Here is a 23,922-nt window from a genome sequence, read left to right on the forward strand (position 1 = left end):
TTATTAGTCTTTTTATTTCTATATTCCTATTCTATAAAATGTTAATGATTATCATACTGACTACTTCAATGACTGTAGTTGAATTAAAATGATACAGATAGCAAAAGCCATACTGAAAGCTATGAAGTTGTAAATATAAGTTATAGTCTACCCCTAAAAAAGCTGTCAAATTTCCAACCCCATCAGAACTGATTTCCCTGAAACCGTGGATTCACAGAACATAAACAAGTATGGAAATACTTCACTTCGTGTCGAATTCCATCCCATAACCACCTGTAAGAACAACCTATAGTAATTAGTTTTTATATAGTGCATTATAATGTGTTTTATGGTGCATATCATCTCTTTGATACTCAAATTATTCTGTGAGGTAGGTATTACTATGACTATTTCACAGATGTGGAAACTGAGCCATAGAGCAATAAAGTAGCTGGCCCACGGCCACACAGCCAGTAATCAGGAGAACTGCAACTGAATTGGAGCCTGGTCAACCATCCTATGCTCCTTCAAATGAACCACATTCTTCTTCAAAGTGCTCCGACTTTGTGAGAAGAGTGTGCCAGAACCAATAGGACTAATTTTCTCAAGATGTAAGCAGCTGACTACTGCCTTCTCAACTCCATTTTCTGTGTCTATTTCTGGAACAGCTTTGAAATCCCGCACCCTGCAGTTGTCACGATGAGATTTCTTACTTGAACTTTAAATATCTGTACTTTTGCATAAATAAAGAGAGCCTCCAATAGCTCATGAACTATCAAAAGAACTCTCAGGGCTTCCTCTCTCTGCCAGAATCATTATACATTATTAAACTGCAGCACACCCATTCTGAGCAACAGCTCTGTAAGAAAATACCCTCTTTCTGACTTCTTAAAATTGCTGAGTGCTGTTATGAAAAATTATCATTTGAAAACAAGATACTAGATATATTTGGATGTTGTAAAGACACAAGTTGAGGGCAGGCACTGTTCTGGGGACAATGTGAAGCTCATTTGTTGGTCAGGTTTGAACTAAGAATTTAGTGCTTAAGGATTGCTGATCTTATCGCTCTGATTCATAGAACAATCAATACAGAGTGAATAATGCTAAACATTTAGATCTATCTTGGATTGTGAAAGTTTCTGTTCATGACTTTAAAGCAATGCCTTGGCACCAGAACAAAACACCACTCATCAACTCCCTGGGGCTACAGAATTTTTAGTGTCTTGGTGCTTTGGGTTTGACTTCACACACACTGTGAGCTTTTATGGGCCTGGATTACAAGTGAGGCTCTTCCTTGATCAGCATCAGGTTCCAGAGGTACCAGACAGTGCTGCTGTGCACATTTTTTTCTGCTTCCATTCAGCAAAGGGCAAAGGCAGTGGAGAACACTCCTGCCTCAAAGCCAGGAGGAACTTGCTGAGAAAGAGGCAAGAGGACTACTGATGCTTGTCTAAGTCACAGACTAAAGAAAAGAACCGAAGAACATTCTTTACCTACCAGGAGAGATGTCTCGCCCTGCACACAAAAAGCCAGAATATCACAAAATAGTAAGACCTTTTTTTTTTTTTTTTTCAAAGAGCCTTGCTTCTACCTTTCAGCAAATGTTTCCTTGAGGGATGTTTTAGTTTTTTGTTGTTGTTTTTTGTTTTGTTTTTTGTATTTTTGGGAAGTAATCTTGCAAGAAGAAGGTAGCAATTCGGAAGCAAAGATGATGTTTGGGAATGAGCCTACTGGGAATAGTTACAAGTATCTCTTAATAGTGTAGCAGGTTAATCAATTTTTATACAGATTTTTGGGGCATGCTTTGCTGATGGATGACTTGAATAAACTATCAAATATTCCTTTTGCCTCTAAGATAAAATATGAAAATATCAATTAATATGCTGTATTTAATGTTACATTAAATAGCAAATAAAACGTGCAGTCAACTATGTGTAAATTGAATAGGAAAAGAGCATCAAATATGAAGAATCAAAAGATTGCCATTAAAAAGTCATTCCTTAAGTCATAGTCTTAAACCTGTTTGTATTTTATGTACACTGTTGTTCTTTCTATATATTCCTAATTCATTTATTCCTAAAACTTAAAAAAAAAAAACCTTTCACTGTAGCTTTAACAATCCAGATATTACAGGTAGGAAAACTTATGGTTATGTTTAATGCTGTGTTAATTATTTCAGGGACTGGTGAGCATTTAGTAGAATTAGGTGATTTCATCCGTGTGCTCTCAGGGCTGCATTGAGAACCTGGTGAACACCAGCTGGAAACGCCTACAAGCATTCTGTATGCCATTCTGGGATCTTGAACTATTTGAACTGTTGAGCTATTAAATGACAAAAATGTATAGCACAGAATTCATATTGTGCCTAAATCACCACACACACACACACACACACACACACACACACCAGTTTAAAACTTTTTTATACTGATATACCCAAAACCACTGGAATTAATTACTAGAGTTCTATTTTTCACATGAAAGTGATTGATTTTATTGTTTTAAAAATCGTAAACAAATCCCTGTTGATATTTCTTAGGATCTGTAGTTTGGATTTGAGACCTGCTAGAAATGCAGTTCAAAGTATAATCTCAGGTCATAAAGCAAAATGAAGACACTGTACTTGAAACCTGGCGGGGGGGGGGAGAACATGTTTAAAGGTGTATTAGTATATCCCAAGGGAGAGAAAATACCTGAGGCTGGAGGCTGTAACAGATAGATAGCAGGGGCACAATTTTTTCTCTCTCCTTTGTGCAAGTTCATATTTGGGTAGAGTCGCAACAAGCACATTCCTCCCCTTCCTCTCTCTTCCTCCCTCTCTCTATTTCCCCGTCTCCCACCCTCTCTCTCTCCTCTCTCTCTCTCTCTCTCTCTCTCTCTCTCTCTCTCTCTCTCCTCATTCCTTTTCTCCCTCCCCCTCTCTCCCTCCTTTTCCATTTCACCAGCATCCTTTCTTTCTCTCTCTACTCTTTCCCTCTTCCTCTCCCTCCCTTCTCCCCTCTTCTCTCTCTCTCTCCCTGCTCCTTCCCCTTCCTACTCCACACTCATCACCTTTGTTTATTTCTATGCTACAACATTGGTACATAACAGTGTTTTATTTTCTGTTGCAGTTTCTTCTATGTTAGACAGAAGCTTCATCTATAACTCTTGGGTATTTGTTGTGTTCTATGTTGAGGCTCTTCGGGAGTTGATACCAGAAGTATTTACCAGGAATCTAATTGAATATTTGTGACCCTTAGTGTTAGGTTAACATTCCTTTTGTTCATGTCTTTTGCTTATATCCCTTATTTCCTAGTAAAAGTATTAGCATTATTTTCCTATACCTGAAATGTATATATTACCACAATACCAATTAACATGCAATATAAAGTAATTTATGTCTATGCTATGTATACTTTTGACATTTTATTTCTAGTTTTCACATAAATTAGGCCTATATCTACCAAATAATATTTAGATTCTTTAAAATTTTATCATCAATAAATATTTCCACTTAACAAGGAGGCACATTTGTCATAATATAAATCCACATAACTCATTCAGCTGTCCCCAAGTGAGGACACTGGGGCATTGAGTTAACGTTGGAATTATTTCTATCAAAAGTCATGGTGTTTTATAGAAGTTATTTGGTTGAATAAATATTTTATTATTTTTTAAGCCATTCACATCCATCGCTCAAATATAAACCCAAACATTATCAGGCCTCCACTACCCTCCATATAAAGCTGAGACCCTTGTTGGTAGAGGTAAAGATGGCCCTCCTAGCCTGAAATCCATATTTGACCTCTCATGAAAATCTAATGCTGTGTATGAAACAAGCTTATTTTCAGTAGTGGTCCCACTTCCCTCTCCCTCTTCCATTCCTCTCTGCTCCCTTCACACATATGCCTCAGTGATTAACTGTGTGTTAGGGTCGGAGCATGGAGTTGAGGGGCCCTCTGGTTCCACATGGATAGTCAAGTTGCTTTGTCTGGGACCTTTAGGATGGACTGTGTGGAACATGTCCTCACCAGGCTCCCTTCCCTTTCAGGGGAAGTACTTCTTGGCAGGAACAAGACAGACTTTTTAAATGCACTAATCAAATTTTGTGTTCTGATTCCATTATTTTCATTTTATCTATACTAAATGAAGCTTGGCTAGAACCCCTTTTTGCTTTTAATTTGTAACAAAAAATGGAACATAATTTGAAGTTCTATTAAAAAAAAGAAGCAACTAATGTTTATATTTGGGTCCTCTAAAACTCTCCTCTTTAAGCAAAAAGAGAAAAAAAAATGTGGTCAGGATCAACTTGAAGCCCACCTTGGTAGATCCAGGATTCAGAAGGGGCCATGCAGAGACTCACCATTTTTTCTTTACAACTGAAAACGGGCAGTGTAAAGTATAAGTCTTTCCAGAATGATGATTGTATCAGAAATTAATAGTTAAAAAAAAAACCTTCCACCATAAAAATACACATCAGGATATGCAATAGATACAAATGCGAAGGAAGATGAGAGAAGTCTACCTTCTCATGTGAAAAGGTAGACTTCCTTCTCAGCTCATCTCCCAGCCTAGCACTCTGTAAATGATGACTCAAGAGTGCAAGTTGTTACAGTATTGGCTGAGTGAGACGGGTGAACAGTTGATGCCCAGGTGTGATTTCAACCCATAGATTAAAAATAAAGAACACAGCAATAGACCATCATAATTGCCTGTAACAAAGCCATGCATGTTTCTCCCCTACAGAACAAAGACCTTTTTGTACTCACCTATGGAGCTCTGGTTGCTCAGCTATGCAAGGATTATGAAAAAGATGAGGATGTGAACAAATACCTAGATAAAATGTAAGTTGAAGTCTCCTTGCTACAGAATATCTACTGCGTCTTGATATTACTGAGTTTTCTCTCTCTCTCTCTCTCTCTCTCTCTCTCTCTCTCTCTCTCTCTTTCCCTGTTTCTAATGTCTTGCTCTACTTCATCAGCTCCTTCTCGGCTTCTATGAGAATGGAACATTATTTCTTAAAACTCAGCTTAAAATAATAGGAAAGAATTTCCCCTCTCTATCAAATACAGAATTCTCTTTTCTCAGGTTGGAAATGATTTCATTATTAGTCACGTATGAGCAGACAACGTGATGGGCTAAAGGTTCTTTTAGAAAGATGATGGAATATCTGCTTTGATTTAAAATTTTCATAATTCCTTACCATGAAGATATTTGCTTACATAAGCATGGATTGCGTATTGGGGCTATGCAATAACCAAGCAAACAAACAGAAAACTAGCAGTAGTAGCCTGTGAAGAAGAATGATATAAGAGGGATTTGATGGAAAGGAGAGTGTCTTTTTCTTGTACAGTACTTCCATTACTCCAGTGTTTAAAGACTATTTAGAATACAAAAACCCTATCTTTCCTTTTTAAATAAAGCCCATTTTCCTTTTTATTAGTGGAGATTCCTCTCGTTTATATTCAACCTTCTAGTCTTCCCCAAATAATCGAATGATCATCAAATTATTACAACAATGTCACTATTTTTAACTTTTTAAATGTTTTTGGGCACATGTCTATTACACATAATAGTTGGTGTCACTGTGACTCTTTCACATTCACAATACATTTTTTTAATTTTTATTAATTACACTTTATTCACTTTGTATTCCCCTTCCCCCCTTCCCTCCTCCCCTCCCAAGCCCACCATCCCTCTGTCTTCTCCAGGCATGCCCTTCCTCAAGTCTGCTGATAGGGGAGGTCATCCTCACATTTCTTCTGATCCTAGTCTATCAGATCTCATCAGGAGTGGCTGTACTGTCATCTTCTGTGGCCTGGTAAAGCTGCTCCCCCTCAAGGGGAGGTGATCAAAGAGCAGGCCAATCAGTTTGTGTCAGAGGCAGTCCCTATTCCCATTACTATGGAACCCACTTGGACACTGAACTGCCATGGGCTACATCTGTGCAGGGGTCTTAGGTTATCTCCATGAATGGTCCTTCATTGGAGTATCAGTCTCAGGAAAGACCCTTGTGCACAAATTTTTTGGTTCTGTTGCTCTCCTTGTGAAGATCCTCTCCTCTCCAGATCTTACTATTTCCCACTTCTTTTATAAGATTCCGTGCACTCTGCCCAACAGTTGGCCATAAGTCTCAGCATCTGCTTCGATAGTCTGCAGGGCAGAGCCTTTCAGAGGTCCTCTGTGGGAGGCTCCTAACTTGTTTCCTGTTTTCTTCTTCTTCTAATGTCCATTCTCTTTGCCTTTTGGGATGGGGATTGATCATTTTAGCCAGAGTCCTCCCTCTTAATTAGTTTCTTTAAGTGTACAGATTTTAGTAGGTTTATCCCATATGACATGTCTATATGAGTGAGTATGTACTCTGTGTGTCTTTCTGCTTTTGGGACAGCTCACTCAGGATGTTCCTTTCCAGTTCTCACCATTTACCTGCAAATTTCATGATTTCCTTTTTTTTCATTGCTGAGTAATATTCTATTGTGTAGATGTACCACAATTTCTGCATCCATTCAGTTGAGGGGCATCTGGGCTGTTTCCAGCTTCTGGCTATTACAAATAAAGCTGCTACAAACATGGTTGAGCAAATGTCCTTATTGTGTACTTGAACATCTTTTGGATATATGCCTAAGAGTGGTATAGCTGGATCTTGAGGAAGTGCTATTCCTAGTTGTCTGAGAGAGCGCCAGATTGATTTTCAGAGTGGTTGTACAAGTTTACATTCCCACCAGTAGTGGAGGAGGGATACCCTTTCTCCACAACCTCTCCAGCAAGTGTTGTCACTTGAGTTTTTGATCTTGGCCATTCTCATGGGTGTAAGGTGAAATCTCAGGGTCGTTTTGATTTGCATTTCCCTGATGGCTAATGAGGTTGAACATTTCTTTAAGTGTTTCTCTGCCATTAGCTATTCCTCTAGTGAGAATTCTCTGTTTAGCTCTGTTCCCCATTTTTTAATTGGATTACTTGATTTGTTGCTTTTCAGCTTCTTTAATATATACTTTATATATTCTTTATATATACTGGATATTAGCCCTCTGTCAGATAAACGGTTGGTGAAGATTCTTTCCCAATCTGTAGGCATTCATTTTGTTTTGATGATGGTATCCTTTGCTTTACAGAAGCTTTTCAGCTTCATGAGGTCCCATTTTTTGATTGTTGCTCTTAGAGCCTGTGCTGTTGGTGTTCTGTTCAGGAGTACAAATGAGTACCTTCCCCACTTTTTCTTCTAACCGATTTAATGTGTCTGGTTTTATGTTGAGGTCTTTGATTCACTTGGACTTTAGTTTTGTGAAGGGTGATAAGAGTATGGATCTATTTGCATTTTTCTACACGTAGACATCCAGGTAGACCAGCACCATTTGTTGAAGATGCTATCTTTTTTCCATTGTATGGTTTTGGCGTCTTTGTCAAAGATCAGGTGTCCATAAGTGTGTGGGTTTATCTCTGGGTCCTCTGTTCTTCAAGCCCAGATGTCAACATTCCTTACCTCTTCCCATCCTTCCAGCTCTTACATTCTTTCTGTGTCTCCATCCACAGTCTTCTCTACACCTTGAAAGGAGTGATACTGAGGCCCCATTTTTTAGCCTGGCATTCAATAGTCATTCATTTTCAATGTTCTGAGTATAAATGAGTCACTGCTTTCAACTACACACACACAAAATGACAGTTTACAGATTGGGAAAGGATCATCACCAACCCTTTATCTGAGAAAGGGCTAATATCCACAATATATAAAGAACTCAGGAAGTTAACCACCAACAAACCTAGTAATCCTATTAAAAATTGGGTACAGAGATAAATAGAGAATTCTCAATAGAGGAATATCAAATGGCAGAAAAACACTTAAAGAAATGTTCAATGTCCTTAACCACCAGGGAGATACAAATCAAAATGACCCTGAGACTTCACCTTACACCCATCAGAATGGCTAAGATCAAAACTCAAGTGACAACACATGCTGGAGAGGATGTGGAGAAAGGGGAACCCTCCTTGATTGCTGGTGGAAATATAAACCTGTACAACCACTTTGGAAATCAATCTGGCGCTTTCTCAGACAATTAGGAGTAGTGCTACGACAAGATCCAGGTATGCCACTCCTGGGCATATATCTAAAGAATACTCAAGTACACAACAAGAACATTTGTTCAACCATGTTTGTAGCAGCTCTATTTGTAGTAGCCAGAAGCTGGAAATGACCCAGATGCCCCTCAACTGAGGAATGGATACAGAATTGTGGTATATTTACAGAATGGAATACTACTCAGCAATTAAAAACAAGGAAATTATGAAATTTGCAGGCAAATGGTGGAAACTAGAAAAGATCATCTTGAGTGAGGTATCCCAGAAGCATAAAGACACACATGGCATATGGTCATTCATAAGTGGATATTAGACATATAATATAGGATAAACATACTAAAATCTATACTCCTAAAGAAGCTAAACAACAAGGCAGACACTAGGGAAGATGCTCAATCCCTACCACAGAGGGCTTCTGAAAGACTCTACTGATTGAGGTATCAAAGCTGAGGCTGAGTCTCATAGCCAAACTTTGGGCAGAAGGCATGGAATTTTATGAAAGAAGTGGGAGATAGAAAGACCTGGAGGGGACAGGAGCTCCAAAAAGAGACCAAAAGAGCCAAAAAACAAAACAAATAAAAACAACAAATAAACAAACAAAAACAACCCCCCCCCCAAAACAACAACAATAAAAAAAACCTGAGACCTGGGAGGCCTGCAGAGACTGATAACCCTAACTAAGGACAAAGCATGGAGAGTACCTAAATCCCATAGACTCAGTCTCCAAGTGGGTTCCCTAGTAAGGGAAGCAGGGCTTTGTCTGGCATGAATTCAGTGACAAGCTGTTTGATCACCTCCCCCTGAGTGGGGAGCAGCCTTGCCAGTCCACAGAGGAAGACAATGCAACCAGTCCTGATGAGACCTGATAGGCTAGGGTCAAATAGAAGGGAAGGAGGACCTCCCTATCAGTGGACTGGGGGAGGGGAATACAGGGAGAAGAGGGAGGGAGGGTGAGATTGGGAGGAGATGAGGGAGGGGGCCACAGCCAGGATACAAACTGAATAAATTGTAATAAATTATAATAACAAAAAATGATATTTTGAAAAAACTGTTCACAATGTAAAATAAAATTTTAAATGCAAAAATGATAGCAATGCTTCTCCAGTAATTTTATACAGTCAAAACCAATCTAAACCAAAACCTATCTATCTACCTTTGTTAAGCGCAATTTTAAAAGCTGATCCTCAATTTCAAATGGAATTGCAAAGATCTAGAAGCCCAAGTTGAGGATGCTAGTAGAATATGATAAAAAAAAAAAGTTTCTCTTACCAAAGCTGGCAGCAGCACTATTACACAGATATAAAGACAATTATTTATAAAGCAGTTTGATAAGTCCACTTAGCAAAACAACAACAGTAGCTTCCCTACTCGAGCCTAGGACCTTCCCAGCCTGTTGTTGCTGTTGTATTTATCCCCTTTTATTTACTTATTTATTTATTTACATTTTTTTCACAATTTATTATGTATACCAATTGAAGTCTCCCCCCTCAACTTCCCCAGTCTGATGAGACTTAACAAGCTATGGGCAGATGGCAATAGTGGAGAACTACCCCCCTTTAGGTAGACCAGGGGAAGGAGATGAAGGGAAGAGGGAGGGAGGGTTTACAGTCTTAAATGTGAATTTCTTCCCATAGGGAGGTCATGAAATCCAGTCAGTTACCACATATCAGACACTGTTGCACCCCTGTACTCGCTTTGCTTGGCTGGTCAGTATTGTTGCTCAGAGGACCCTACCCAACCTTGGAACTAAGCTTTTTGTTTAATAACCTATGGCTTCTGAAAACAGAAGCCACCTGTACAGGGTTCGGTCCTTCAACTTGTTTTTTAAATCATTTATTTGTTTTTATTTATTTATTGTGTGTGTGTGTGTGTGTGTGTGTGTGAAAATGTGTGCGCATGCACACATGCCATAGCATGTATGTGGAGGTCAAAAGGCAACTCTGGGAGATTGTTTCAGTTCTCCCACTTTACAGGCTCTGGGAATCGAACACAGTTCATCAGGCCTGTGCACAAAACCTACTAAAGCCATCTTGCCAATTCTCCAACTTAACTGTTTTGTTTGTTTGTTTGTTTGTTTGTTTGTTTGTTTGTTTGTTTTCTTTTTGAGACAGGATCTCTCACTGAACACAGAGCCCACTGATCGCCAACACTGGCTACCAGCAAGCTCCTCCCATCCCCTTAGTTGTAGACTCATAGACACACTTGTACCACCACGCCGAGCTTTCACATATGTGCTAGGGAGCTGAGAGCCTTGGTGCTTGCAAGGCAGGTACATCACTGGCTGGGTCATCTCCCCAGCCAGGACATCATCTTATTTTTGATTGGCCTATCAAGTATCAGATCTCGTTATAGCTTCTTCATACACCATGGATTTGTTGTCTCACCCCATCACTTGTTCTCTTCCCATCTCCCCAACTGACCTTCCCACTTAAACTGTTCTAGCTCTAGAGTTTTTTAACCTTTTAATTGTGGACTGTGAAAAGGGCTGTAGCAGATTATGGCAGGGAAATATGTATGGATTGTAAGATTTATTCAGGCAGGGTGAAGGAGAAATTGAGCCTAGGGATTTTTAGAGTTTTAAAAAGAGTCCATGGTGTTTTTGCAGGAGAAAGCAGAGAAAGTCACCACAAAGGACAACTTGAAAAAAAAGTTTTAAATTCTTATTTTCTTCCATTTTTATGTGCTTACACTCTTCTTTGGGGGGGGGGAGGCGGTGAGTTCTTTTTAGGCTCAGTACAAATAATTTTGTCGCATTTCTTGATCGTTGCTTTTTCAAAGAAGCAAATGTCTGCGCGGCACCTGCAGCCTCTTTCCTTTCTTAGCTGAACTGTCTGAGGCTGTGAGAGCTAATACCATCGCTTAAGCTTAGGACATACAGCTGCTGCAGCATTTCCAGAAACGACTCCAATTTATTTGACTTACATTAATTAATTTTGTGTTGTATGTGGATTGGCTGAAGAAGACAAAGAAACTCCCCTGTTTGATTAAAAATATGTCTTGGTGAGCCCAGTGAATAGCTTAACAGGCGTAAGCGTAGTAAGAGAATGCAAAGAAGAAACCTTGAGATACTGTAGCGAGGCCTTGCTTAATAAAAAAATAAAATAAAATAAAAAGTTTTCATATTTGAATTTCTTGACTAGCTTCTGAGAGCATTTCACATCTTAAATCTCACATATAAATGTGTATTTGTAGAAACCTATCCTTTGGTGGAAGCCAATATATACATGATTTTTTATGTATGGTACGTGTGCTACTCTTTACATTCTTTTCATCTTTGCCCTCCCTCTGTGGCTGAGCTCAAAACTATACATAATAATAATTAGCAGATATTGGACTCTTAAGGTTCCCGTTTAGCTGTCTTTTGGAGTAGACATCCTGCTCTTATCTTTGTGGCTATGCGCCTAGCCTTTAACGGTTAGCCATCTCTCCCTCTCTCTGCACAGAAGTCCTGCTCTTAATAAATAGAACATCTCAGTAGGCTTGGTGAATTATTAAGGATTCTGACCTCAAATCTATTTCCCCATAACTGCCAAGCTACAAGAGATTTTCCCACTTTTTAGGTTTCAAGGCACAACTATTGCCTTGGAAAACTTCAACCCTGATTTTTCCTGGGTTTTCTGCTGCTCTGTCCAAATGGTTTTATTTGTTTATTTCTATATGGCTTTGAAAGTAAAGGCCTTTGGGGGTGAGGGAAGGCTAGAAGTTAATAAAAATAATATTCCTTTGTGTTTCTATTTTAAGGTCTTATTTCTGTAACTGGATTAGAGGTTCTTAAAAGACAGAGACTGTAGCATCTCTTAGCGTCCTTCTTAGAAATTTAAGTTTCTCGGGCTGTCTTGTTCAAGGACACTGCTGAGCCATCTTAGCCACTTAGTCTGTTATGGTGTGACACTTCAGTGAAAGTTTTCTGAATTGAACTTCAGCTACTGTTAGAGGCAGTGGGTGGGGGGAGGAGTTAGTAGGTAAATATGTATCTTCCCCTGAACCCATCATTCCAGTTTCTATGGGGTGAAAACGTGTTTTCTGAAGTTGCTTGCCCACCCTGACACACACACACACACATGGGGAGGGGGAAAATGGGAACGGAGGGAAATAAACTTAAGAAACTTAAGTATTGAAACTTTCACAGGCAACTAAAGAAAATTTCTCTGTTCCTGTCCCCTTTTTCTTGCACAGCTCCTCATGTAAATGCAGCTCCTCTGTCATGATGAGTACTCTAAAGGAAGTTTGAGCAGCCAGGGCCACACCTGCAGCAGAAAAGTTAGCAAGGATCTTTCTGTTTCGCAATAACTAGCAGCAAGAAATATTGCTAAGGCCTTAGGCAACTGTCTTTCTCTAAATTTACAGTCAAGTTTGGGCCAGCTTCAACCCCAGTCACACTCCTCTGCCTGCAGAGACTAATTAATATTTCCTGGATACACTGATCTCTGCTTCTGTGGTTGGTGGAACACACACAAACCCATTATCTAAGACAATTTGACGTGTTACATCGGCCTAGTTTGTTATCTACTGTGCAAATTATACTTAACTTCATCCACAGGGGTTACGGTATTGGGACGCGGCTGGTGGAAGATTTTTTGGCTCGATCCTGTGTGAGAAGATGCCATAGTTATTCAGAAATTGTCGACATAATCGCCCAGGTAAATGCATATCTGATTATATCAATGTGTCCTAGGAACATGTCAAGCAAGAGGATATACACCTATAATCCAATACTCCTACCATTTGAGAGTTTGAGGCAAGAGGATTGTGAGTTCCAGGTGTGACAAATTCTAGGCCAGCCTAAGCTACATGAGATTCTGTCTGAAAAACAAAACAAAGAACAAAAAACAACTTGAATTCTTTCTGAGTTTGGCAGTTTTCAGTTAGGACTAGACAGGTTCCATCTCCACATGTTGCTAGATGCTGAGAAAGGAGATTATGATTGAAAATCTTTGTATTTTCGTACAGATATGTAACTATTATGCACTGAAGACCAAGGTGTGTGTGTGTATCTATGTATGTGAGAATGTGTGAGAGTGTGTAAGAGATTATGTGTGAGCGTGTGTGAGTGTGTGTGTGCTGTGTATGTGAGTGTATCACACTGGTGACAGTGTTTTACAAGGTATTGGGCAGGTGGCTTGGCTGGTGAAGTATGTGTTACACAAGCATGAGGACTCATGTTCAGATTGCCAGCAGGGCTACCGTTGGAAAGTTCTTAGATGGCCTGCAGGTGTCAATCATCTACAGCAAGAAGTCTCCAATGGGAAAACATCTCTGGCAGGTATTGGTGGCTGGTAGGTCGTCTTGGAGGCTGGAGGCAGCTGCTGAGATGCGGTCCTTTACGCAGCCAACGTGTAGTCGGGAAGCTGTGAAAAAAACAAAAAATAAAAACAACAACAACAACAAAACACAACACGGGCTTGGATCCCGAGGTCTTCAAGCTTCTTCCTGAAAAGAGCAGGCCAGGTTTCCAGCCCTGGAACTGGGGTCTGAAGTCTTCCTCTCTGCTTCCTCCTGCAGGTCTGAGTGAGCCAGGTTTCAAATGAGTGAAGTTTCAAATGACCTGAATTTTAGGGAACAAATTAGGCCCCAGATAGGCATATGTAGGTCTGAAAATAAGGTTAAAAAGAGAAAGAGAGAACAATCAGAGAAGACCTACCAAATCTAGAGGGGAGAGGGGTTCTAAACCACCCAAAAGTTGCCCCCCCTCAAAAAAAAAAAGAAAAACCACAGTTAGGTCTATAGGTCTCTGTGTCTGAAGAAATAAGGAAGTGGAGGTTTTGTGGCTTTTTCTTTTTCAAATTTTGTTAGTTCCTAGTTGCTATGGAAGTTTTTGCAGGCTATTCTTCATTCAGCCTGACCGTTTTGTTCATTGCTTGTGTTTTCTTAACTTGTTCCTGCAAGACAAATACCTTGCAAGTGCGTTGTGAGGATAAATAGAATAGACTGAGCAACCCACACCAGAACCAAATGTAATCATGTGGAAGGGACTAGTTTACCAGCATCAGAGATTATTTTCTGGAGCAATATTTTCCCAGGAGAAAAGAAAAGCTTTCTGTGTTTTCCTTGATATGTGATGCATGTGCTAGCTAGTCCTACACAGCCCTGACATACAGAAGACAGCCAGGAATCATCCAAGACTAGCTCATCATTCTTAGAATAACACATCTTTAGCCAGAGTCCTTTCATCTCAGGCTAGCATTGCTATTCTGTGACCTAGTTAGTACTTGAGGGCAGAAGATGCGTAGGAGGCCTTGGTGGAATTCGGTTCACACAACAGACCTACTAAGCTGGTTTCGTCTTCTTTTCTCTTCTGAGCTCTGATAAGTACACACATGGTGAAATGGACTCTTCACACGAACAGCCTTGACCCCAACCACACAGCACTTGCTCTGTGATTCTGAACGCAGGCACGGGCTTTGGTCCTTCAGTCTCAGAACGTCGCTCTGAGAAGGCAGAACAGGCGTTGATTATTGCCATTCTTTTCCCCAATAAGAAAACCAAGTTCCAGAAAGAATATGATAGAGATGAGTAATATACATGAAGAAATAAGCTTTCAAAACCATAATCCAAACAGAAGTTGTTTCTACTGTATTATTACTGTTATTATTTTATGGTTAGTGACTCATAAGACTGAGATTGGAATCCAGCTGTCTTCCAACATCAACACAGGGAATATAACATTCCATTAAACATTTATTTTTAAAAAGCAAAGCAAAGCAAAGAAGCTCCTTTCTGTATGTATTTGTGGGATAAGCAAGATTCTGCAGCAGCAGTGTTGCGTGAATGTTCATGTATGGGAAAACATGTAAGTGTAGGTGCACATGCATGGAGCCCAGAGGTCAACCCCAGATGTCAGACCTGAGGCACCGCCTACCTTACATTTTGAGATGAGGTCTCATTATCATGGAGTCCCCCATTCACCTAGGCTGCCTGGCCAGAGAGGCCCTGTCTCATCCTCCACAGCATCTGGGATTATAACACGTGCGATTACATCTGCCTTTTTCACATGCGGCCATACCTGGCTCTTTATGTGGCTACCGGGCATCAAACAGGTCCTTACCCTTACATGGCAGACACTTCACCAACTGAACTGTCTCCCCACGACTTGAAAGCTGAAGTTTTAAAATGAAACAGCTTTTTTACTAAGCCAGTTAGGAGAGGGATTCTATAAAAATACTTGTCATTTTAATGTAAACATTGTAATAGAAATGTATTAGCATATAGGGCTCTGCTTATCGAGTTCCCACTGGTACCTCCCCCAGCCTTTTGATTTGTGAATCATTGTATTCCAATAATGATGATTCTGAGATTGCTTTGGGAATGACTTCCCTTGGGCTTTACTGGAATTCATCCCAGAGTCTTTAAATGCATATAAATCTAAATTTAAAATATACGTAAGAAAAACCAAGCTTCCGGAGTATTAAGACAGAACACTGGCTGATAACTTTGCACAGTCATATAATATGGGAAATAAAAGCTCTTGCATTTAAGCTTGTTTGTTAGGGTTGACATCTGAAAACGGAAATAATTTTAAGAGCTGATTTGGACTCCCTTCTAAAAACATGTTCATAGGTCAGTAGACCTTTGAATTTATTCCTCTGGTTCTGTTTATATGATCTACATATTTTCTATTTAAATACTGTAACATAGTTATGTTTCACAGGAACATGATTAGCAGGTTATTTTAATTAATCAGACAACTGGTTGGGAATGGAGGTTTGTGAAACCTGTTATTGAGAACTGGAGGTTATCTTCTGTCATGCACTAAAAGATTGGAGCTCATCTGATCTGTGCTCAGTATACTGGGGGGATACTGGCTGTTGGTCCAAGTCATCTCCAGAGTGAGCAGCGCAGTAGCACAGGGGCCCTTTCAGTTTTCTCTGGGTGTTAGTTATTTTTAGCTCTGTGGATCTACAGTGGCAATCCCTCTGATTCATCTAAGTCAGAAAAACAAGGAAACTAGGCTTTGGTGTTGGCTAGCCTTTTGTCAACTTGACACACAAATTCGAGTTATCTGGAAGGAGGGAAGCTTAATTGAGAAAATATCTCCATAAGATCAGTCTGGAAGGCATTTGTGTAATTAGTGATTGATGGGGGACAATCAGCCCATTGTGGGTGGTGCCAGCCCTGGGCTGGTGGTCTTGAGTTCTATAAGAAAGCAGTCTGAGCAAGCCATGGGGAGCAAGCCAGTAGGCAGCACTCCTTCATTGCCTCTGCATCAGCTCCTGCCTCCAGGTTCCTGCCCTGCTTGAGTTCCAGTCCTGACTTCCTTCAGTGATGAACAGCAATATGGAAATCTAAGCCAAATAAAGCCTTTTCTCCCCAACTTGCTTTTTAGTCATGATGTTTTGTCATAACAGTTGAAACCCTAACTAAGACAGCTTCTCTAGTAGAAAAGGAATCCAGGAATCCATGTAAGAACTTTTAGCTAGGTGTGATGGCATAAACTGTAGTTCCAGCATTTGGGAGTTTGAGGCAGGAGGATCATGAGTTCAAGACCAACCTAAGCTACACAGAAATTGAAACAGTCTACAGAATGAGACACTGTGTCAACGCAAAATAAAACAAAACAGAAAGAATTAACTTTTTTTCTAATCAAAATTATTCTCCAAAGAATCTTTAACAAATAATTTAGGAAAGTTATTCTTGGCTACAATGATGAAAGTCTCACATGTCAGGTAACGTTCTTGTTACCTGAGCTCATCTGGAGAATGTTGTCTGTGTGCTGTTGGCTACAGGAAGATTATACAACCAACCCCCAAAATAGCAGTTCCAGTAAGGACTATGGTGCATGTTTAGTAGTTCATTTTAAGGGTCCTAAGCTAGAACTTGGGACTTGGTAAAATGAAATATTAGTTGGAAAAGTGAAAGCAAAGAAAAGATGAGAAGGAAGAAGGGAGAAGAAATGAAAGCAAGCTTTTGTTTAGGGCCTTTGGAAGAGAGCTTTTCTCTAACGGGGAGGGGCATGGGCATGCTTGTCAGACTGTTATGGGCTCCCTCAGCCCCTTTCTTTCTTCTTAAAAAATATTAATTTGTTATTTTATTATTTATTACAAGTTATTCACTTTGTATCCTCCCTTGTCTCCTCCCAGTCCAGCCCACCCTTCCTCCTCTCTCCATATGCCCTTCCCCTAGTCCCCTGATAGGAGAGGACCTCCTTCCCTTCTATTTGACCCTAGCTTATCAGGTCTCATCAAGGCTGGCTGCATCATCTTCCTTTGTGGCCTGGCAAGGCTGCACCCCTCAGAGATGTGATCAAAGAGGCAGCCACTGAGTTCATGTCAGAGACAGCTCCTGTTCCCCTTACTAGGAAACCCACTTGGAGACTGAGCAGTCTATGGGCTTCATCTGAGCAGAGGGTCTAATTCTTCTCCATGGTCCTTGGTTGGAGTATCAGTCTCTAGAGCCCCCTCCTCTCCCCCCCGATTGACTCTGTTGCTCTCCCTCTGGAGCTCCTGTCCTCTCCACATCTTTCTATCTCCCCCTTCTTCCATAAGATTTCCTGTATTCTGCCCAAAGTTTGGCTATGAGTCTCAGCCTCTGCTTTGATACCCTGATGGGTAGAGTCTTTCAGAGACCCACTTTGGATAGCTCCTGTCCTGGGCCTCGTCTTCTACTTCTAGTACCTATCCTGTTTGCCCTTCTTAATGAGGATTAAGTATCTTCCCTAGGGTCCTCCTTGTTGTTTAGATTCTTTAGGACTATAGATTTTAGTATGTTTATCCTATATTATATGTCTAATATCCACTTATGAGTGACTATATGCCATGTGTGTCTTTATGCTTCTGGGATACCTCACTCAGGATGATCTTTTCTAGTTCCATCATTTGCCTGCAAATTTCTTGATTTCCTTGTTTACGGAGAGGCAGGCAGATCTCTTTGAGTTCCAGGCCAGCCTGGTCTACAAAGTGAATCCAGGACAGCCAAGGCCACACAGAGAAAACTTGTCTTAAAAAACAAAATAAAACAAAACAACAACAACAAAAAAACCCCACTTTGTTTTGAAATAATACCTCGACTCCTTTCATGAAGATCTATGGTGTGTTTGCACCTGGTGGTGAAGTTTTCTCTGTAGAAATTATACAAGAGCAGTCTCTATGTACCAAATGGAAAAGGAATCTAGTGGAAAATAGTATATAGAGGGTGATGAAGGAAGAGAGGAAAGACAAAGAAGAGAGGGAAGACAGGGAAGGGAAGAAAAAAAGGAGTAAGGGAAGGAAGGAAAGAAGAAAAAAGGAAAGGAGAAAAAAAGAAAATGAATGCAAACAAAAACAGATAAAAATAATATCTCAGCCAGAGAGAAAAAAGGTCCACACACCATCCCCCCACTAAGAGAGCATATTATGTCTTGAATGAGTGAACAGTGATGAAGCCGCTTCTGCAGGTTAGAGCTGCATAATACTTGACAGGTTAGACACAAGACTGTCAGAGTTAAGATTTAAAATGTGTAAGATCTCTGCTTTCCATCATTCTCTTCTCCAAATGTTTCATGTCTTGTCAGCCATCCTGTCACCTGTAAATTCTCATCTTCCATCTTCCATCCTCAGTGAAGTTGCATTTCCATGGCTGTACAACATTTTCTTAGCAATAAAAAGAACATTTTCCCATTCTCACAAACAGAGCAGCAGTCTCCTGGATACCTCTTCATTCTAAGGTCTGGTTTTCACCTCTCAGTCATTTTTACTTTTCAAAAAAAAAAAAAATGCCCTTACCTATGGTGATGATGTCACTCGCTTCAGGAGCATTTTGACACAGATGCAAGGTCAGGCTTCAGCTGTGTGCACACCCACTGATGCTGTCCTTATAATTAGTAGCTTTCATTAAAAGACCTGGCCTTTGGCAGCATTATCTCATTAACCATGTAAAGTCTTCAGAGGAAGCAGGCGGTAAATGTGGCCGAGTCAGTTTTAGAGAACTAGGACACATTCTGATGAGTTTAGTCATAGCTTAATGTCCTGAGAGCGTAGCAGAGTGGGGCAAAGGGAGCAGTGGTTGTGTTTGGCTTAGCTGATCTCTCAGACCAAGCACTGAGGAGCCGTCTGCCCTCCTTCTAAAAGTACCAAACATCCGTATCCCTTGGTCTTCCTGGAACCCAAAGGAGCTGTTCTGAGTTCAGAATATGAGACAGGATACTCACTTTTCAAGCAAATTTACTGGACAGGGAAATGAAGGTCCTGACAGGAAAGTGATGCCTCTGAGAGTTAGGATGAAAGCAGGTCTCCTGAATTTGATGTCCACACTGCAATGCACTGCCTTTGAGAGACAAGGGCTACGCAGCTTCCAGAGTGAACAGTATTCTGTTTCTCTTAACTTTATACTTTCCAGAAGGAAGGTCATTACATTGCTAGACATCTTTCAATGTGTGTAAGATCTCAAACTTTGCCACCTAGTGGCCTGAAGAAAAAGCTCCCGTGAGAGGAGAATAACAACACATCTTACACTTTTTTTTTCGTTTATATATTTAATTATTTATTTATTTTTGAGATTTTTTTAAAATTTTTCATCAATTACACTTTATTCATTCTGCATCCCCCCATAAGCTCCTCCCTCCTCCCTTCCCAATCCCACCCTCCCTCCTCCCTCTGCTTGCATGTCACTCCCCAAGTCCACTGATAGGGGAGGTTCTCCTCTCCTTTCTGATCTTAGTCTATCAGTTCACATCAAAAGTGGCTGCATTGTCCTCTACTATGGCCTGGTAAGGCTGCTCCCCTCCCAGGGGGAGGTGATCAAAGAGCAGGCCAATCAGATTATGTCAGAGGCAGTCCCTCTTCCCATTACTATGTAACCCAATTGGACTCTGAACTGCCCTGGGCTACATCTGTGCAGGGGTTCTGGGTTATCTCCATGAATAGTCCTTGGTTGGAGTATGAGTCTCTGGGAAGTTCCCTGTGTTCAAATTTTCTTGTTCTGTTGCTCTCCTTGTGGAGACCCTGTCCTCTCCAGATCTTCCATCTTACACTTTTTTAAGGAGATGATAGGCTAATAACTCTAAGGTGAATTTTCTGCAACGTTAAAACAGATATAGTTTTTAAATGTGACTTTATTATCTACACCTTTAGTTGTTGTAATTGCATCCAAGTATAGCTACAAATATTAACCAAGATGCAATCAGGCTTTTATAGCCATATGTCCTTGGCTTTTGTTGTTAGCTTGACACAAACTAAAGCAGCAGTTCTCAATCTGTGGGTCGTGACCCCTTTGGGAGGGTCAAAAGACCCTTCCATATGGGTCACCTAAGACCGTCTACATATCTGATATTTACATTGAGATTCACACAGTAGCAAAATTACAGCAATGAAGTAGTAGCAGAAATAAGTTTATGGTTGGGGTCACCACAACATGAGAAACTGTATCAAACGGTCACAGCATTAGGAAACTTGAGAATGGCTGAGCTAGAGTTATCTGGGGAAAATCTATCATGGAAAATGCCTCCATGATATTGGCTATAGGTAAGTCTTGAGGGGCATTTTCTTGATTAACAATTTATGTAGAAGGGCCCAGCCCACAGCAGGCTGTGCTATCGTTGGGCAGGTATATGAACAAAGCAGGCTGAGCAACCCATGAGAAACAAGCCAGTAGGCCATGTTCCTCCTTAGTCTTTGCTCAGTTACTATATCCATGTTCCTTCCCTGACTTCCTTTGACGGGAGGTTGTGGTATGGAAGTGTAAGCCAAATAAACCCTTCCCTTTACACGTTGCTTTTGGCTGTGTTGTTTCATAACAGCATTAGAAACCTCATTAGGACACCATGGCTGCCACATCTGTAGGTTTAACAAGCAATTGATCAAAAACCTTGGAAAACAAATCATGTCTGCACTCGAGATGTACCTATCCCTCCTCATCACTATTTCCCAAACAGCACAGGGTTACAGATACATATGTAGCACTTACAATGCATTAGGCATTAGAACTGATCGAGAGATGATTTTAAATTATCTAGGAGGTTGTACATAGGTGCATACATTATTTGCTATTTTGTAAAGTGATGTGAGTAGCCTTGGTATCCATGGAAACCCTGGAGGCAGTCTTCTCCAGATACCCCAGAACAGTTGTCATTCCAACAGGTGTCAGTCACATCATAACATGGCATTGAAAAACCCCAATAACAAACAGATCTTCATCATGAAAGTTCAAAATAACTCTCACCTATTATTTATGTATTCCTTACAAGACCGTGTATAGTTGTTATGAAAGAGCAAGGATCATGAACCAAATGGATTGGGAGTGTAACCAAGACATATACTATCAGACAAACGTAAGAGAAGCCCCCTTAGAACTTGACTCATTTGGTTTCATTCTACTGCCATTTTTGTTTGTTTGTTTGTTCTGGGGTTTTGCTTTTACAAATACTTGCTTTTTTAAAATATAGGTTGGAAAGTTTTTCCTATTTTAATTGTTTTGAGACTGAAAATAAAAATGTGTAAGGTGCAAGAGAATGGCCAGAGCTGACCTTAGTTGTGGTAAAGCAGCATTAGGGAATTCATCTGTTGCTTATAGATCATATATCTCCCAGTTTACTGTAAGAGAAAGTAGGAAATACAGCCATAATTGTCTCTGCTCTAATGACTGCAAACACTTCCTTAGTCACACAATATATACTTGGTTATCAAACACATTTATAGGAAGACATTTTAATTACTACAAGAAGCTAATTAGAAATTAACTGGAGTTTTTGAAAGAAAGGTGATTGATTTATTTATTCACTTTCCATCCTGATCAAAGCCACCCTCCTTTCTTTTCTCCCAGCCCTACTCTCACACCTTTTCCCTTATGCCCCCTCCTGTCCTCTGAGGTACCAATCCACCCTGGCACATCAAGTTTTATCAGGACTAAGCACACCCTCTCCCACTGAGGTCAGGCCAGGCAGCTCAGCAAGGGGAAAGGGATCCAAAGGCAGGCAACAGAATCAGAGACAGCCCCTACTCCAATCGTTAGGGGACTCACATGATGACTACACTGCACATCTGCTACATAGGTGTAAGGGGTGTAGGTCTAGCCCATGTATGCTCCTTGATGAGTGGTTCAGTCTCTGGGAACACCCAGGAGCCCAGGTTAGTTTACTCTATAGGTTTTCTTGTGGTATCCTCAACCTCTCCAGCTCCCTCAATCCTTCCTCCCACTCATCCACAAGACTCCCTGAGCTCCGCCTATAGTTTAGCTGTAGGTCTCTGCATCTTTTTCTATCAGCTGCTAGATGAGTCTTTTCAGAGGACAGTTATGCTAGGCTCCTGTCTGCAAGCATAGCAGAGTATCATTAATAGTGTCAAGGGTTGGCTCTCTCCCATGGGGTGGGTCTCAAGTTGGGCCAGTCATTGGTTGGCCATTCCCTCAATCTCTGTTCCATCGTTATCCCTGCAAATCTTGTGCCCAGGACAAATTTTAGGTCGAAGATGTTGTGGGTAGTTTGGTGTTCCTCTCCCCCCACTGAGAGCCCTGCCTGGCTATGGGAGGTGGCCACTTCAGGCTCCATCTCCCACTGCTAGGAGTCGTGGAAAAAATATAGTGCACAATGATTGGTTTGACTTGGAACTTCGATCTCAGGCTTAAAATATTAAGCCTAGTATACTGTACTTGTTAAAAATGCCAGAAAGGAAAAAATAATAATAATTTTCTTTTATAGCCTAACTTGAAATTTACCTTAATTAAAAATACAAGCAAAAGAATTTTTTGGAGAGTGGTATAAAATCAATGAAATAAGTTAAAAGAAGTGATCATGGAAAGCAATGTAAGTAGGGATGCCTGGCAAAGGAAGAAATCTACACAGTGAATGTGGTAGGCCTCTGCTCTAGTGGTTCTCAACCTTCCTACTGCTGCAAGCCTTTAAGACAGTTCCTCATGTGTGGTGAACCCCCAACCATAAAATTATTTTTGCTGCTAGTTGGTAACTGTAATTTTGCCGCTGCTATACATTGTAGTGTAAATATCTGTACTTTCCAATGGTCTTAGGCGACCCCCCTGAAAAGATATTTTGACCCAAAAGGAGTTATGACCCACAGGTTGAGAACTTCTGCTCTCGGGCAAAAGAGTCAGGCGACACACCCCAGAGAAGAATCTGTGTAACATACTTTTCCGAATGTAAATGGTTTTTATTTTTAAAAAGAAGTTTAAGACTACCGCTGAATCCATATGAAAGGGTTGTAGCAAGTCACACAAGTCAGATTTTAAAACACTTTTTCTGATCTGAGGGTACAACACTCCCCTGGCCAAATCTATGCAGAGAATCCAAACCTTTTGCAGTCTCTTATTCTCATGCTGCTTTAGAATGGGGATCAGCACCCTGGCCATAGACTGCCAAGCCAATAGAAGTGTAAAGAATTGGGTCTACAGCCCAGCAGTAGAGCATTGACTTGCATGTCTGAGACCCTAAGTTCAAATTCTACTGACAGCAATAAAAAAATTATAGAGTAAAATAGAGGTGGTTATAGTAAATTAAAAAAAAAAAGAGTGTTGGGCTATATGTTTATTATTAGCCCTAAGATTACCAGGGTGGTATTATTTAACACGCTATCACCAATAATAAGACACAGACACCTGTTAGGTTTTATAATTGCTTTATTTACCTTGGGCCAGGCAGATATTCCTCCTATACTGTATCAATAACCTCTCCATCCATCTCCCAGCCCCCATCAAATGCCATTCTCTTTAATCATCCTCATCTGGTCTACCTTTCATACATAATCCCATGGTACTTGCTTGTATTTTTCATCTCGGCCTTTTCTCGCCATTATTGGAGTCCTTACTCTCAGCCCACATAGTTTTTTCTCCACACTAACCCATCATGGCATCCTCCTTTCCCCTCTCTTCCTGTCTGTCTGTCTCCTGTGATTCCCTGTCCTCTCCAAGTTTGAGAATCTTAGCCATGCCTTCTCCATTCTTCCCTGTCCAGGTATAGGCCATTTAATCAAC

The 23,922-nt window shown here is 40.5% G+C and overlaps 1 protein-coding gene across 1 annotated transcript in view; it reads left to right on the forward strand.

Annotated features, from left to right (window-relative positions):
• The first annotated feature begins 1,257 nt into the window (after positions 1-1,257).
• Trappc3l (trafficking protein particle complex subunit 3L) overlaps positions 1,258-23,922 on the forward strand; it is a 53,378-nt gene continuing 30,713 nt past the window's right edge. The window contains exons 1-3 of the mRNA XM_021662864.2: positions 1,258-1,526; positions 4,705-4,802; positions 12,572-12,671. Coding sequence (XP_021518539.1) covers positions 1,485-1,526; positions 4,705-4,802; positions 12,572-12,671 — 240 coding nt within the window. The 5' untranslated portion in view covers positions 1,258-1,484. The remainder of the gene's footprint in view (positions 1,527-4,704; positions 4,803-12,571; positions 12,672-23,922) is intronic.

This window comes from Meriones unguiculatus, chromosome 20, assembly GCF_030254825.1.
Source record: "Meriones unguiculatus strain TT.TT164.6M chromosome 20, Bangor_MerUng_6.1, whole genome shotgun sequence".
NCBI lineage: Eukaryota > Metazoa > Chordata > Mammalia > Rodentia > Muridae > Meriones > Meriones unguiculatus.